Source organism: Ursus maritimus, unplaced genomic scaffold, assembly GCF_017311325.1.
Source record: "Ursus maritimus isolate PB19 unplaced genomic scaffold, ASM1731132v1 scaffold_24, whole genome shotgun sequence".
Classification (NCBI taxonomy): Eukaryota; Metazoa; Chordata; class Mammalia; order Carnivora; family Ursidae; genus Ursus; species Ursus maritimus.
Window position 1 is genome coordinate 4,073,259 of NW_024424897.1, and position 14,909 is coordinate 4,088,167.

The following is a 14,909-nucleotide window of genomic DNA, read 5'->3' on the forward strand; positions in this document are numbered from 1 at the left end:
AGAGTTAATTTTCCTTTCTGGATGAAATGTTGGTACCAGTATGCTATGAAACGGCATGACTCACCACCCTGGTTACTGTTTATTCCGTACGGATTAAAGCTACACTTACCATCCAAACAAATACTGTAAATATGTCAACTTTAATGTCAAATCAGCACTTAATGTCAATGGCAGTAAATGAAAAACAAAAATGCCAATTAAAAATAGTCTAGTGGATACTCGACAGAATAGAGAACTGTATTATGAAAATATGTAAAATAAGTAAGCCAAGATCAAGAGGTTAATAGCTATTCTCCCTGTTTTCCTTCCAGGGCACGTTTTCTTAACTTTTTTCTCTATACTTTAGGTCAAGCTGTTTAGTCAAAACTATGATAGCTGGGGGGCGCCTGGCTGGCTCAGGCGGTGAAGTGTGTAACTCCTGATGTCGGGGTTGTGGGTTCAAGCCCCATGTTGGGTGTAGAGGTGACTTAAAAATTAAAAAAACACTGGGGCGCCTGGCTGGCTCAGTTGGGGGAGCATGTGACTCTCCAATCTCTCAGGGTCATAAGTTCAAGCCCCACGTTGGTTGTGGAGCCTACTTAAACAAAACAAAACAAAAAAAAAACCCAAAGAAAACTATAAAAAAAATGTTGTGGCTCGGTCCCTGAGCAAGGTCAGCCAAAGGGGCCGCCTGACAGCTCCTGGCGCGGACGGAGCAGCACCTCCCGCTCGGGGCGAGGCGGTCGGCAAGGTGCAGCCCCCGCAGGTCTGCTGCGCTGCGGCCCGGGCGCAATCACGGAGCCGTTCTACAGAAAGACAAGTTCTGTAGGTTCCCCTTCTCCCAAATAACACACCGCGAGGGCACAGCAGCAGAGGAGCAAGGGTTCTCCAGGGTGTGCAGGAGGGGCCTGGCAGAAGCTGCCCCAGACTGGCCACTGACAGCCCCCAGAAGTCACACGACCTCACGTGACGCTTCGAGGCGCCCGGGTCGGACGGCTGCCTGCCTCTTTACCCTGGAGCTGGAGACCCCACTTTCTCATCTGACCCTGACGCCAGTGCCCGTCACTTCTAGGTCCTCTCCTGCCTGTCTCTGCCTCAGCTACTGTGGACAGGAGGACAACTGCTTGGTTCTGCCCGCAGAACTCAGCTCCTTCTCCGGGCTGCCCTCGTCACGTCATGGCACACTTGTGCTAACGTGGAGGTCACCCGCAATGCTCCAGGGGCCACTCGGAGGCCAAGGGACCACCGGAGGACCCACGGGGTACTGGCGGGAAGCTCCGTATGACACCGAGCAACCTCGAAGCTTTCTGAGGTTTTCCAGTACCCGGGTCGGCGCTGCCCCTTCACACCTGTCCGCAATCCTCAAAATCCACTGGGACGGTCCTGCCGGGACACAGTCCTCCTGCCACACTCAGGGTGACGAGCACTGAGGGCGGAGTCTGACTTCTGGCTTGTGCCTCACCCTGCCCCCGCTTCCCGTGCTCTGTACCCGTCCTCCGTCCCCGACGGCAGGGCTGCTCTAGGAAGCGGGTGCACCGAAACGCGAGGGATGCACAGCGTTGAACAAGATGATCCGTACTTCTGCTGCTGTTCTACCGAACCACAGAACCGTTCAGAACTGCCTCTCTCCCTCAGTCCTGCTTTCAGTGGGAAACCCGAGGGAACATTCTGGGGCTATCTGAGTGGCGTTACAGGGGACAAGCGTCTGCGGCAGCCCCGCTCTTCCCTCGTCGGCACTGCCACCGTACCAGCACCAGCCTGTCCAGGGCTGCTCCATCTGCTCCTCTCGGCGTCACGCCTGAGAGCTGCACATACGCTTCCAACGTCACAGCCAGCTCCTCCTGGATCGTAACGTCTGACACAGGGCGCACCCAAATCTACACCCTGAGCTAGGGTGCCACTGTGCCGCGAACACAGTGCTGGGGAGGGATTTCAGTCTTTTTACCAGGCTTTGAGGAAGGAAACAGATTGAGATGGAGGAGGAAGGGGTTGATTCACCGGCAGTTTAAACGGATTTTAAGTGGGAACTCTTTCACTGAGAGGCTTCATGGTTAATACCGGGATTGTGTAACACAGTGCTCAGAGACGACGTGTTCATAAAGCCAGGAAATCAATCTCCATTTTCACCATCGGCACTACCTCCAGGTAGTGAGAAGTGCCCCCAGACGTGTCTCACAGCGTCCCTGCCCCATGGCCCGAGCGCCACCCCGGCGCCCCCAAATGCACGCAGGGAGGCCCTCTGAGCCGAGCGGGTGGCGCCCGCGCTCCTCACCTCCACTCTTGAGGAGGTAGCGGTTGACGTCCTGTATGGTGGTGTTGATGGTAGGCCCGGTGGGGACACTTCCGGGAGTGACGTCGGGGTCGTTCTCGGGGTCTATATTCTGAAGTCCTTTCCATGGAACTCCAGGATGGAATTCTGGAAAATGCCAAACAAAATGGAAATCAAAACACAGTACTACAATATCTTCACATTCCTTCATGATAATTTATGGAAATTCTTCTAATCTGCTAGTTAAAACAGGAGACACATCCTAGACTTTTCGGTAAATCATCGAAGCTCTGGAACATGCTAGAAGCAGGGATGATAGCTGCCCTGTTAGGAGAGTGTTCAGATGGCGTGGCAACCCACCGTCCCTTCTCCTTCCACTCCTCTCACTGAACCAAGGGACTGCAGGAAAGCACTGGGTGCTGACCACTTCCCAAACTCGTGGGACAAATGGATTTCCAGTGGAAAAGCCAAAGCTATGGGATTCATGCTTCCAGGGCTCTTAGCTCAGATCCTGGCTTCTCTGGAGCGGAATCGCTCCCCTCAGGTTTGGGGCAGTTCTGATCTGTTGCTGCACGGAAGTGTCGCACACGCTTACCTGGGGGCCAGTTGATGCTGGAGCCATTGGAGATTTTATCACTGTCAGATTTGGCACGTGACCAGCTATGGGGAACAGCTACAGGAGGACTGGCTGGTGACTCACTGTTCTGGATTAAATCGTACCGGCCATAGGAGTCGTCGATGGAGGACTTAGCTGGAGGCCCAATGCTTAGACCTCCAGGGATAGCACCTGTGGGGACAGTGGGAGACAAAGAGCTGAGTGAACGGGGGAGCCCCTGAGCCCTCACTGCTAGGCACCAGGCCCTGCCCCTTTCAGAGGTATACGGAGCATCAGACTTGGTTTGTCCCACTCTAAGGATAAGTGATATTTCGGTTAGCCCAAACTTCACCTGTGACCAAAATTCTGTTTATTCTTTGAAGATTTTATTTTTAAGTGATCTCTACTCCTACGTAGGGCTCAAACTCACAACCCTGAGACCAAGAGTCGCACGTTCCACCGATGAGCCAGGAAGGCTCCCCGAGACCCAAATTCCTTAAGAACCATTTTAGTTTGTCAAGTTGGAAATCCTGATAAAACACGAACCCATATGACTGAAAGTGGGCCTGTGCCTTTCTGGGGCCAGCTTATGAGTCTCTGTGGTTAGCGATGGACTCCGTGGTTATGTGCGTCCTACCCTCCCTCTGGAAGCACACAGGGGGCATGTGAATGCAGGGCCCTCACCTTCTTCTGGACTGGACCGCCCTGAGCTCTCCTGCAAAGGAAAGTGCCCAGGCAGCCTGGGATGATTCTCTTATAGAATTAACCGATAGGAAGAAATCTGTTTTTCCTTTTAGAGTATTTACATCAAGAGAGGGTCATACAGCTATTACATTCTCTCTGCTATTTGCGCTATCAGGAAACTGGGAGCTGCAGCTGATGCTTCCTGGTGAGGCCGCCGCCTCTGGACATTAGCACTTTCGCGTCCTCTTTTTTCTAAGCATTTGATTTTCTATTGTGTTTTATCATTTTACTGAAAAAAACTTCTTCTCAGTAGACAAATTTTTTGTTGAAGAATATAGATATAAATAAAAAATATGCAGGCTATGACCAATATGCTTTGCTGCTCTAGGGTGTTTTCAACTCCTTCTGGGTTTGTAGCAAAGATCTGGAGGCTGAGGTTTCAGGAAGTTTGGCCATGGACTAGCCAAGATCTTACGCGCTCTGTAATGGAATGGAAGATTCCATTCTAATGCAATTCTTACACAAGAGATGCAGTGAGAGTAATCAAACGAGCGTGCTCTACAGCTGGCCAGTCGGTGAGCGGAACAGGAGCGACCGGACCACAGGCGCCCCGGCTTGGACTCACCATGCTTGCTGGGGTTCTGATCGAGGGGAGAAGCAGCACCGGGTAAGTTGTCCATCGGGTTGGGGTGTGTCCACTGAGGGAGGCGTGACTGGGACTGAGACGGGTCCTTCACCGACAAACCACCAGTCATGTCCATGCTGTTGACATTCATGTTTGGGTTCAGTCCAGCTAAAAATAAAAATGCTATTAGGATATGCCTGCTCTTCCTCTAAATTTTATTACATTCTAAAGCTCTCCTGGAGAATCAATCCAAGTCTTAATTCGTGGCCACATACTTAACTCTGACTCTTAATGCTGGTAGAAAGAAAAGCTTTTTGTCTTTTTAACAACCATATTTCCAGGAATATTATTCCTGAATTAGGGTGAAATGGTAACGGATAGTCTCTGGTTAAGTAAGACCAACGACTGTTCATTTCACTTGTTTCGGAGCTAAACACGGTCCTGGTGCTTCAAAGAACCCACAGAAAGACAGGGCAAGTCCAGATAATCCGGAAAATATTTTCCGATCTTAGGATAGCTTAGGGAAACTCAGCAGATCAAGACAACTCCTTCGGAGTTCTAGACAGTGTTCTGAAGTACCAGCTGCAGAACAGGCCGGTAGGGTTAATTCAATTCCACCTTTACTGAACTTACTTTACAAAAGTCTGCTCTTCAGGAGTTTATAAATTAAATATCAAACTCCTTTTAAGTACCTGACCTACTGGAGAGCCTGGCAGGGCTGTCATCTGTCCCCAGCTGGAACGGTGTGCCAAGCCTTGGTCTTCTTTCTTACAGCTAAAATCACGTGCTGCCGTTTCTGGCAACACTGTGCCAGGTTACTAAAGAGGGGCGAGGAGGGTGCGAAAGAGTCCCTGGTGGGGACACCACTTCCGAGCAGGACTGAATGTTCGACTGGTAGAGAATAACGGGCAGGTGCGCACCCCAGGATTCACAGCCCATACATCCTGGTACGTCGGTCAAAGTGAATCTCTACTCCTAAGCAAGGTATTGAACACATTTGTTCCTGACTTTAAATCCATGTCTGCAAACTCAGATGCCTACATGGGCCAAGTGGCTGTGAAGTGGGCCCACTTGGGGTGGTGGCGAACCCGACAGTGCTTGTGCCGCCTGGAAGTGCCTGCTGCTGGTGTCAGCCCGTGACAGCTACAGGGAAGGCAGATGCCACGGAGCCATTTTAAGAGATGCCAGAAGTTACTTTGATTTAAAAATGTCCAATTTTTAAATGTTGGCAATTCACACACACACACACACACACACACACACACACACACACACTCTGCAGACGAAACAAAACCCCTGTGTAGGTGAGATGCCGCCAGCGGCCACCTGTGTGCAGTCGGCACGGACGGCAATCTTCGCTTCCATCTGCACAGATCTAGTTGGGTGAGGCTCCAGCCTGGCCTTCAAAGTGCTGGGCCTGAACCCATCTCTCTAACTTGCCCGCTCAATTGTGGACCCCCGCCACCAGTCAGCACGACCACCTGGGGTACGCCCTGTCCTCTGTGCCAGGCTCTCGTCACTGAGGTCCTGCTCATCTGAGACCCAAGCTTAGCCCCTGCTCTGGGTGTTTCCTTCACCACTCGAGGTGAACACGAGCTCTCCCTTCTCTGCAGCACGGCCTGTGAAGGGTATTTTTCATTATTCTACGCCTGATCTTCCCAGGTGGACGACGGACTCCAGAGTTGAGACAGCAGAGCAAGGAGACGCTGCATGTGAAGGAAGATGGATGCTCCAAGCTGCGACCACTGAAGAAAAATGCCAAGAACCAAGCAGACAGGCAACTTTGTAGGCTATGTTTCTTATACCGGATTAGCTATTTCTTTTTTTTTTCTTTTTAAAGACTTTCATTTGACAGAGAGAGCGAGAGAGAGCACGCGCACAGGCAGGGGGATGGCAGGCAGGGGAGAAGCAGGGGGATGGCAGCAGGGAGCCCGATGCAAGGGCTCGATCCCAGAACCCTGGGATCATGACCCCACGTGGAATGAAGACATCTAACTGACTGAGCCACCCAGGCGCCCCTGATTAGCTATTTCTTTTCTTTCTTTCTTTTTTTAAAAGATTTTATTTATTTATTTGACAGAGAGAGAGAGACAGCCAGAGAGAGAGGGAACACAAGCAGGGGGAGTGGGAGAGGAAGAAGCAGGCTCCCAGCGGAGAAGCCTGATGTGGGGCTCGATCCCAGAACGCCGGGATCACGCCCTGAGCCGAAGGCAGGCGCTTAACGACTGCGCCACCCAGGTGCCCCATATTTCTTTTCTTTTTTTTTAAAGCTTTTATTTTTAAGTAATCTCTACACTTAATGTGGGGCTTGAACTCACAACCCCCAGATCAAGAGTCACATGCTCCTCCGACTGAGCCAGCCAGGCGTCCTGCTATTTATTTCCAGTAAGTTTGTAAGTTTAATGTGAATATTATAAAATATTTGGTAATTATTTTAGATGAATTACTTACTAATTCTTTCATTTGTACTAAGAAAAAGTCTTTAAGAATAAAGATTAGTGTACTTCACTCTCCAAAAATAGGCTGAGAGGCCAATGGACACTAGGAAGCTGAAGCGGAAGCATCTCGGGTAATAGACAATGGAATCTGTTTCCGAAAGGACTCCTAGACAAGGCCTGCTTCTGTCTGGCTCGCACCTCACAAAGGGCTTGCTGTGTGCTAGGCACTGTCCTGAGAACATCACGTATTATCTCACTTCATGTTTAAAGAACCCCATGAGGTAAGTATCCCCACTTTAAATGGGGAATTGAGGCAGAGACAGTCAGGTAAGTCACACAAGCAAGTGCTGAGCCAGCCCTGGTGGAGCTGGGACTCGGTGTGGCGGGCCACCTCCCCAGCCAGGCCTGGGCCACTGGACTGTCCTCTTCTGTGCACATAAAGGGTTGTAAGCATGGGGCAACGTGAAAGGGACGGATGATCACAGTGAGCATTCATCAAGTTCGTATTAAGGACATAACACGCTGATTGCACGTCAAGGAGAACGTGCTCATACGAATAGGATTTATGGCTCTTTTATGTATTATGGAAAGGGACCCCATCAGCCAGTAGCAAACTCACTATCACGCCACTGACCTTTGCTCCTCTGGGTACGTATTTCCTGGGTTACTGGTTCCCTCTGTCCTGTAGCGTCACACTAACAGCCACCTGGCAGACAAGCCTGAGAGCTGTCACCAGGTTCTGGATTCTTATATCACACTGTTTCATGTATAATCCACTTATGGACATATACCTCCCTGGACAGTTCCTCGATCCTGCCTGCAGTTACGTAGCCTGTGCCCCCGGCTGGCTTGTAGGACCTGGCGGCCGGCACCGCGTCTTCTGCCGACTGCAGATTTCATGGGCTGAGCGTGCTTCCTACAGGCTAGGGGCCAACACGTGTAAGCTGGTTCGGCGGCTTATACAAACGACCTTCTCCACTACTGGACCTGTATGGACAACCACTGCTTTCCAAGAAGTACCTAATTTGTAAAAATCTAAACACCTTTACTAGTAAAACCATTATAAACTCGTCCCTGCAGTTAGGTGGGGGGATGGTGGCTGCCCAAGAGGAAACCAGGAACAGAACGGATTCAGCAACAGAAATGAGGGAATTCTGGGGCTTTCACTGGTGCTACTTAAGAAGATTTATACTGGAAGGTAATTATGGCCATAGCAGAATTTCGCTCTGCAGAGGATGGCCAGTGCTGCTGCCTTACCAGTCAGCCCTGGGAGAGAGGCCGGCCCACTGTGCAGAGCAGTGGGGCACGGCGCCCTCCCGCTGGGGTGGTGGCTCGCGCTGCGGGAACTCACCGAGAGGGTAAGGAGCAAAGGTGCTGGGTGAAGACTGCGGCTCTTTGGTCTGCAGGTCAGGCAGGCCGGGGGCCTGGGGGTGGGGGGGGAAGCTGTCCATGGCCGATTTGCCTGCAGAGGGGTGCAGAGACAGGTGCGGCGGGGGCGGCGGCGGCTTCACGAGCAGGGCCTGGGCCAGCTGGCGCTGGTGCTGCTGGATCTGCTGCTGCAGGTTAGTGATTGTGCGCGCAACCTGGTGGCAGAGATGCGAGTTGGAAAGGGCTCGAAAGTGGCGCCCATCACTTGTCTGCAGACCCAGGGCATTCGCTCTCCGCTGGCTGGACCCACTGCTCCCAAACTAAGGTGCCCCTGAGACTGCTAAAAGTGGGGGGGAGGGCTTAGTGAAAGAAAAGTCGACGTCAACGTAACAGTTTGCCATTTAGCATCTTCGGATCAGGGAAGACGAGAGCTGGCAAGTCCAGCTACACCCCGCGGGCGATACCTACTTGCTGCTCCTGTTGTCTCATGGGTCCGGAAACATTACGCTGAGCCTGTAGCATCTGCTGCTGGATTTGTAAACGTTGGTATGCCTGTTGACGGAGAACAGTTAAGATACTGTAAGAACCATCAACAAATGGTTCAACCTTTGTACGAGAGAGAGAGAGAACAGCCAAGATTCTTGGTCCCCTTACCATAATGTTTAAGCATACTGTGAAGCAGAAGCATTTTTAAAAGGAGAAACGTCTTTCCCAAACCCTTCTAGCGCATAGATTTTTAAAAAGTAATTCAGTCAGTACCCCTGCTTCGTGGTAATAAAAGTTGTCAGCAAGTATTTTTCAGTTAACGAAGAAATCAAAATTCTTCTGCTCAAATCTTACAAACTAAAAGTAAAAAAAAAAAAAAAAAAAGATGGGAAAATGAAAAACTATTGATTCTTACAGTGATATAGATGAAAATTGTCCAGAAGGACAGACCCTGGCAGAATGGCAGTGACTGGCCACGCCAGACAATCACAGAACAATACATACTCAAGGCTCGTGACAGCCAGGGGCCACATGATGATGTCCCCCCACGGGCAGCCTGAAATCCGGCCTGCGGCACTCCTGTCACAGGCTCCACCTGCCAAGCTGGCTGAAGTGGCTGTGAGCACCTTCCACACAGCCACGTGCAAGTTCCATCATCTGATCGCTTCAAAATGCTGGCTGCCTATCATACTTTTTTTTCTTCTAACATGGATTTTTGAGGACATGTTTAGCAAGAGGATCCAAATAAAGGTAGAGACTATACTATCAGAAATGCCTCATTAATCTGTAAGTAATAGAGGAATAAAATACTCCACTTAAGCGATTCCTTTAAGGCTCTAAAACGTAACCTCAGGATGCACCAGAACTTTATTTTACCAATTACTTGGGGAAAAAAAAAAGTAAAAACAGTATGCACTGTTTGTAAAACAGAACACATGAAACATAATTCACGATTTTCTTGCTTTTTCCGCCACCTTTCTGTGCGCCCATCACGGTGCCCATGAATGTCCTGGCGGGTGCTCTCAACAGCACTAACAATGCTGAAAAAGGAGGTGAAGGCCAGGCTCTTACTAGGCCATGCTCCAATGTCACTGTTGGGTTTCTAGAACTAAGTAGGGCCTGGGGCTCTACTTACTGGAAAACTGGCCCCTCGGACTGGTTAGACACGAGTCTCACGGCCAGGAAGGGTTAACTGACAGGGCCCAGGGCTCTCCGGTAAGAAAAACTTGGGCATCAGTGCTTCTATCAGCTGGGAAAATTGCTGTCAACTTTACGGGCAGGTTAAACACATGTGGAGAGATCAGCCCCACATCTGATGTACATCTAAGATCTAGAAGAATGGCGGAATAATCCGCTCCCGTCCTGCCAGTTTGGTTTCATTGTACTGACAAGCTAAGCTGACATCATGGACCATGAAGAAGCAAGATGAAAATGTACAGGAGGGAAAATCCTGAGATCCTTTTTCTATAGATGTAATATATATGTGTAAATAAAATGCCTCAATGGAAAAAAAGAGATTTTGTTGATGTCTTTCACACTACAGGGGTCAATAAAAATTACTGTGTAAATAAGAGATTCCAGAACATTGGTATGATAACTAGCTATGTCTCACGCCAGAATACAGCCATGTCTTCAGTGTTATCAAGGAGCAGAAAGCTACCTCCTAATACAAATCTACATACTATGCTTTGAACTGTGTGCCTTTCATGCTTGTTTCATTTCCATCTCTGAGGTCAAGGGTCTCTGCTGCTGCTGGTGGTAAGAGCAATAGTTCGGTGCACTTGAACCACCCACCCACCGCGCTTTCAGGTCCTGGGAAGCCTTACTAGCACGCTGCAAGTTTCCCCCCCCACTTTCCTCCGCCCCGGCTCCCATTTTATGGACAAAGAAACAGCCTCTGAGAGCCTAAATGGTCATGACCCCACTTCCTGAGCTCTGTGTTCTCCCTGACACCATGATTTGCCTTCGGGCACTTTCTTCCTCCCATTCCACGCTGCTTCTTACTGGAAAACTGGACCTTTAGACTGGCTAGACATGAGTCTAACAGCTGGCAAAGGGTTAGGACTGATAGGGCGTGGGGCTCTATCAGAGGCCTTTTTTCCTTCCTTAAGGATTCCTGGTCATTTTTAAGACAAAGTTGTTAGACAAGACTTTGAAATAAAGCAGGTGTCAACATATTAAAGAAAGGTCCTTTAGTGTATATAAATCTAGTATGCATCTAGATACAGTGACATGGCATTTGATGGTAAAAGCAGTAAGACTGTTGAAAATTAAAAATTTAAGCCATGTTAAACTGTAAAACTTCCAAGAATTATTAGGCTACATCAGCCTTTCTCAACAGGAACTGGGAGAGAGAAATTAAACCCTAATCTCTAAGGCATCTACTGTATGTAATGAAGTTAACTTCTCTTTCATGCTTCCAGAACAGTCTTTGTGTGTCCTACCCTTGAAGAATTTAGAGAATCATCACGAGTGTCTGTGTTCTGTGGTTCTGACGGTAAACTCTGGATGAGAAAGGCTAGCTGAGACCCTGAACTGAAGGACATGCCTCCTGGTAAGGTCTGGGACACTCTGTGAAGGGGGCCAGAGAATTCACAAAGCTGCGGAAAAACACCTCTAAGTGAAAAACTTCCTAATTTTTTTAATAGTCTGAAAACATTTATGAAAGCCTCGATGACATTCCCTGACACGAAGAAAGCACGGCATTAACTAACTACTTTGATTAGTCAGTGGCTAGGCTGCTGGCGTAGCTACATGGATGTCAGTGCGCACTCTTTCTTACTTCTAGAAGCTGAATGATCTGTCCGCTTACCAGCTGCAGCTGATAGAGCTGGTTCAACATCGTCATATGCTGAGGATTGATTGGCGAGGTCAATAGTGCAGGGTTGAGACCAATGTTTTTTGCTGCAAACTGCAAAAGCTGTGCTTGAACCTGTTGAACACAACACAGAGGCGTCGGGCACCGTGTCTCTGTCGAAATGGCCACCTGTCCAGGCGGTCTTTCAAGATGCTGAACTGATGACTTAATGACAGTTACGCTTATCTCAAGAATGAACTTCAAAAGCCATTAAAAAACTCATGGGCTTTTTGCCATTAGTAGTTAACATGCTTCTGTGGAAAGGAAGGAAGGAAGGAGAGAAAGAGCCTCCTGCCTCCAAATATTTTAGTCACGAATTCAGATGTTAGGGCTCTGGGTGACTCTTATCGAAAACTGATCTCCCATCTGTCACAGTGAAAATAAACGGCCTAATTTAAGGACAGGAGATAGCGAATGTGGGGTCTCAGGGAAGAAGTCGCTCCCATTGGCAGGCACCACGCCACCCCACAGGAGGGTCTCCGCCCAGGACACGCTTGGGAAGTGGTCTATGCCCCGCTGCCGGCCCTGACCTGGACCGTCAATCCGCCTTCCCATTCAGGGGGATCTCTTCAATTGGACTTGCCTGCACTGAAACAATCTGGGGTCCAGCACTGGAGATTTCAATATTTCCACCATGTGCTATGTATGTTTACCACAACATTTATGCAAGATGATTTTGGGCGGAACGTGGATGGGGCATCTTTTACTTTAATAGTTGTCTAATGTGTATCAAAAAATGCGATTTTTTTCTACATATGATAGATATGTAAAGTTTTCTTTAAGAATAGGTTTATTTAAACAGGTAAGTCCTTTAGAGAAAACATGCTGTGGAATAGTACAGGAACTGGGGGGCACAAGGTTGACACGCGCTTTGCTGAGTGTGGAAAGCCTGCTGCCCGTCACCCAGGCCTGGGCAGTGGGACACGAGTGGATGTGTTCTGTGTGGCCCCCGGTGATTGGGAAGTGCTGTGGCAGAGGACACCCAGAGAAGCAAACGCTGGTCTTATCTAAGCCTCTCTACTCTGGGTTTCTGGTATAGCAGTTCACCCTGTATCCTGATGAATGAATTTAACCATTATTTCACCTACATTTCAGCCATCTCGACTCAGTGCACAAATCTGGGTTCAACCAATTATGGAGGGTTAATTACCTCTAGCTAATTCTATAACTTATCATTAGTATCTATTACTGAATATTTTTTTAAGGGATGAGGACTGAAACACTGTAAGGAAAAACTCAGTACAAAATATAAAATTATGGAATGTTCTAAAACTAAACAATATTAACATGAAAAAAGTCCATATGCTTTAGAGATACGCAAAACAAGATACCTTTTCCTTTTCTGCTTGACTTGTTTTTTTTTTTTTAAAGAATCTTTGGGCAAAAATGGTCTAATACTAAGTAAGGAACGTAAACGGAGGAGCTGGTAATTTACTAATAAACAGTAAGACCTGTGATCACATGCAGGTGGCCGCTAACGCGTTCTTCAGGCCTGACTACCCCTACGTGCTCCCTTACAGGCTAAGCAGTGTTTCGGCTTGTCGTTTTCCTCCCCCAGCTAGGACAATTCATCAGGTTCATTTGAATACTTCTGTTAAGACCTGGACAAAAATCGCCTCACGGTGGCGTGTGAGGTGCATCTTTTCACCCAGCGGCAGTGCTCCTGACCGGTGGACGCCTAGCCGGGCTGCGGCTGCTGGAGGCGCTCCCAGGGGCAGTTCTGAAAATGCCTCCCGCAGCGGGAGGACCAGCGGACGGGCTGAAATGACTGTACAGGTAACACTGGAAGGCACACTCACTTTAAAACAGCGATGTCATGTGGCACAGACACCACCAGAACGCCCGTCTGTGTCGCCTGACTCAGTGCAGGGCGGCGGGCTCACCTGAGGGGATAGAAACGGAGGCACTTGAGCACGGAGGCTGGGCTGGGAGGAGCTCAGAGGCTGCACGGGGGGCTGCGGCGGCTGTTGCATGGTCCTGGCTTGTGCTGCTCCGCTGCCGAACATGCCCAGATTGCCACTCGGCATCTGCGGGGAGACGGGAGGGACTGGATCATTACGGAGCCGGGCACTACGGGGGCGGAGGAGGCTCCGCTTCCCGGAATGTGAGAGCAAGACTGTACCTACTTCCTACCACTGTCGACTCCTACCAAAGTGAACTCACAGTGAATGCTGCTATGCAGACTGTTAAGGACGACGGGCAGTCAGCCCACGAAGGCTGCCTGTGTTTTTCAATCACAGAAGCCACAGGACAGTGCCAGTCTGAATGGGTCCCCAAACAAGGCTATCACATCCAAAGAAACGATCACGATATAGTGCTCCCAACAACAGCAACGCACTGCTATTGGGTTGATAAGCTTTTCTCACTGGAGATCTGTGGTGAGGTACGGAGTGGTAAGGGGTGGGAATTACTAACCCGGACACAGCAACATTTTCAAATAGGAAACAAGTATAATTTCAACCAAAGCTGAAGCTGAATAAACGGATATATCCAGGTAGTTCCCTTTGTGTTAAATATAATCAATGCATTTTAGGTGTACTTTCTGCTCTGGAGAGTAAGTGACCTGATGGGCACTGAACAGACCTGCCAGGTGGGCTCGCTCCCAGCACCCCACCTGCCAGCTTGTTCACAGTCCGATGGCAGAGACCCCGAAAAGCAGGTGTTGCGCTGAACCACCACCAGCGTTAGTAATGTAAGACCGCGGGCTGGTGCAGATGGGGACGCTGCTGGGCCACCCCAAACATCACAGTGATGTTTTGGAGATGGGTGCGAGTCAGCCTCACGTGCGAGGAAGTCCACGAAAAGGACGTCCTATAGATGGGAAGGGCATGGCTGGACTGCAGGTCACGTCTTCTAGAGGGACTGGGAGACACAAGGGCCACAGAGCAGCGGCCAATACAAACTTGCAGTCCTCCCTTCCGTGCTGCCTGACAGGGACTCTCACCTCCCCTGAGTGTCAGAGAAGGGAAAACGGCTCTCTGGAAACCACCGAGATGTCACCTCTGTTTCAGGGAGCAGGGGAAGCATGTGGTGTTTTCTCAAAGACCAGTGTATGTCAGGTTTGGACTGCCAGCAGAAAGGAGGCGTCACCCGGATCCGTCAAGGATCTGGCAACCGGAGACCACTCTGCAGCACACCGTTTAACCCAGCAGTGCTGAGTGCTGGGGGCACTGAGCTCACGTATGTGTTTGTTATGTGTCAAATTAAATTTGGACGACTTTTCTATAACATGGTTCAATTTCAAGAACTAGATTCAACTCTCCACACCTGTACATCACTCGAAGGGAAATCCTTCTAATATTTCAGCTACCTTTACACACTCGACTGTATTTGAAAGTTAAAGATCCAAGTGTATGTCCTGAACACGTTTGTTAGAGGCGGGCGAAACCGAGGCCGCGCTGGCTCTCTCCCCACAGCCTTACCTGTCTAGAAGAATTCAAGTTTTGCATGCCCAGCCCTGAGGCAATCCCACCCAGGGCCTGATTAGGGAGTGCACTGTTTGAAAGGGGGAGCTTCAGGCTTGGTGAAGGCAAAAACGGTGAAGTCGTGGGCTCTTCCACTAGGCCGCCGTCCTGATTGGAGAAAGAAAGGGTGAGCTGTGTGCAGTG

The 14,909-nt window shown here is 49.5% G+C and overlaps 1 protein-coding gene across 1 annotated transcript in view; it reads right to left on the reverse strand.

The window, feature by feature from the left end:
• Positions 1–14,909, reverse strand: part of TNRC6C (trinucleotide repeat containing adaptor 6C) — a 99,803-nt gene that overhangs the window by 11,842 nt on the left and 73,052 nt on the right. Inside the window, exons 10-17 of the mRNA XM_008693809.2 lie at positions 14,724–14,873; positions 13,185–13,328; positions 11,257–11,376; positions 8,427–8,510; positions 7,942–8,173; positions 4,153–4,320; positions 2,844–3,035; positions 2,252–2,395 (exon numbers count right to left, since the gene is read on the reverse strand). Coding sequence (XP_008692031.2) covers positions 2,252–2,395; positions 2,844–3,035; positions 4,153–4,320; positions 7,942–8,173; positions 8,427–8,510; positions 11,257–11,376; positions 13,185–13,328; positions 14,724–14,873 — 1,234 coding nt within the window. The remainder of the gene's footprint in view (positions 1–2,251; positions 2,396–2,843; positions 3,036–4,152; positions 4,321–7,941; positions 8,174–8,426; positions 8,511–11,256; positions 11,377–13,184; positions 13,329–14,723; positions 14,874–14,909) is intronic.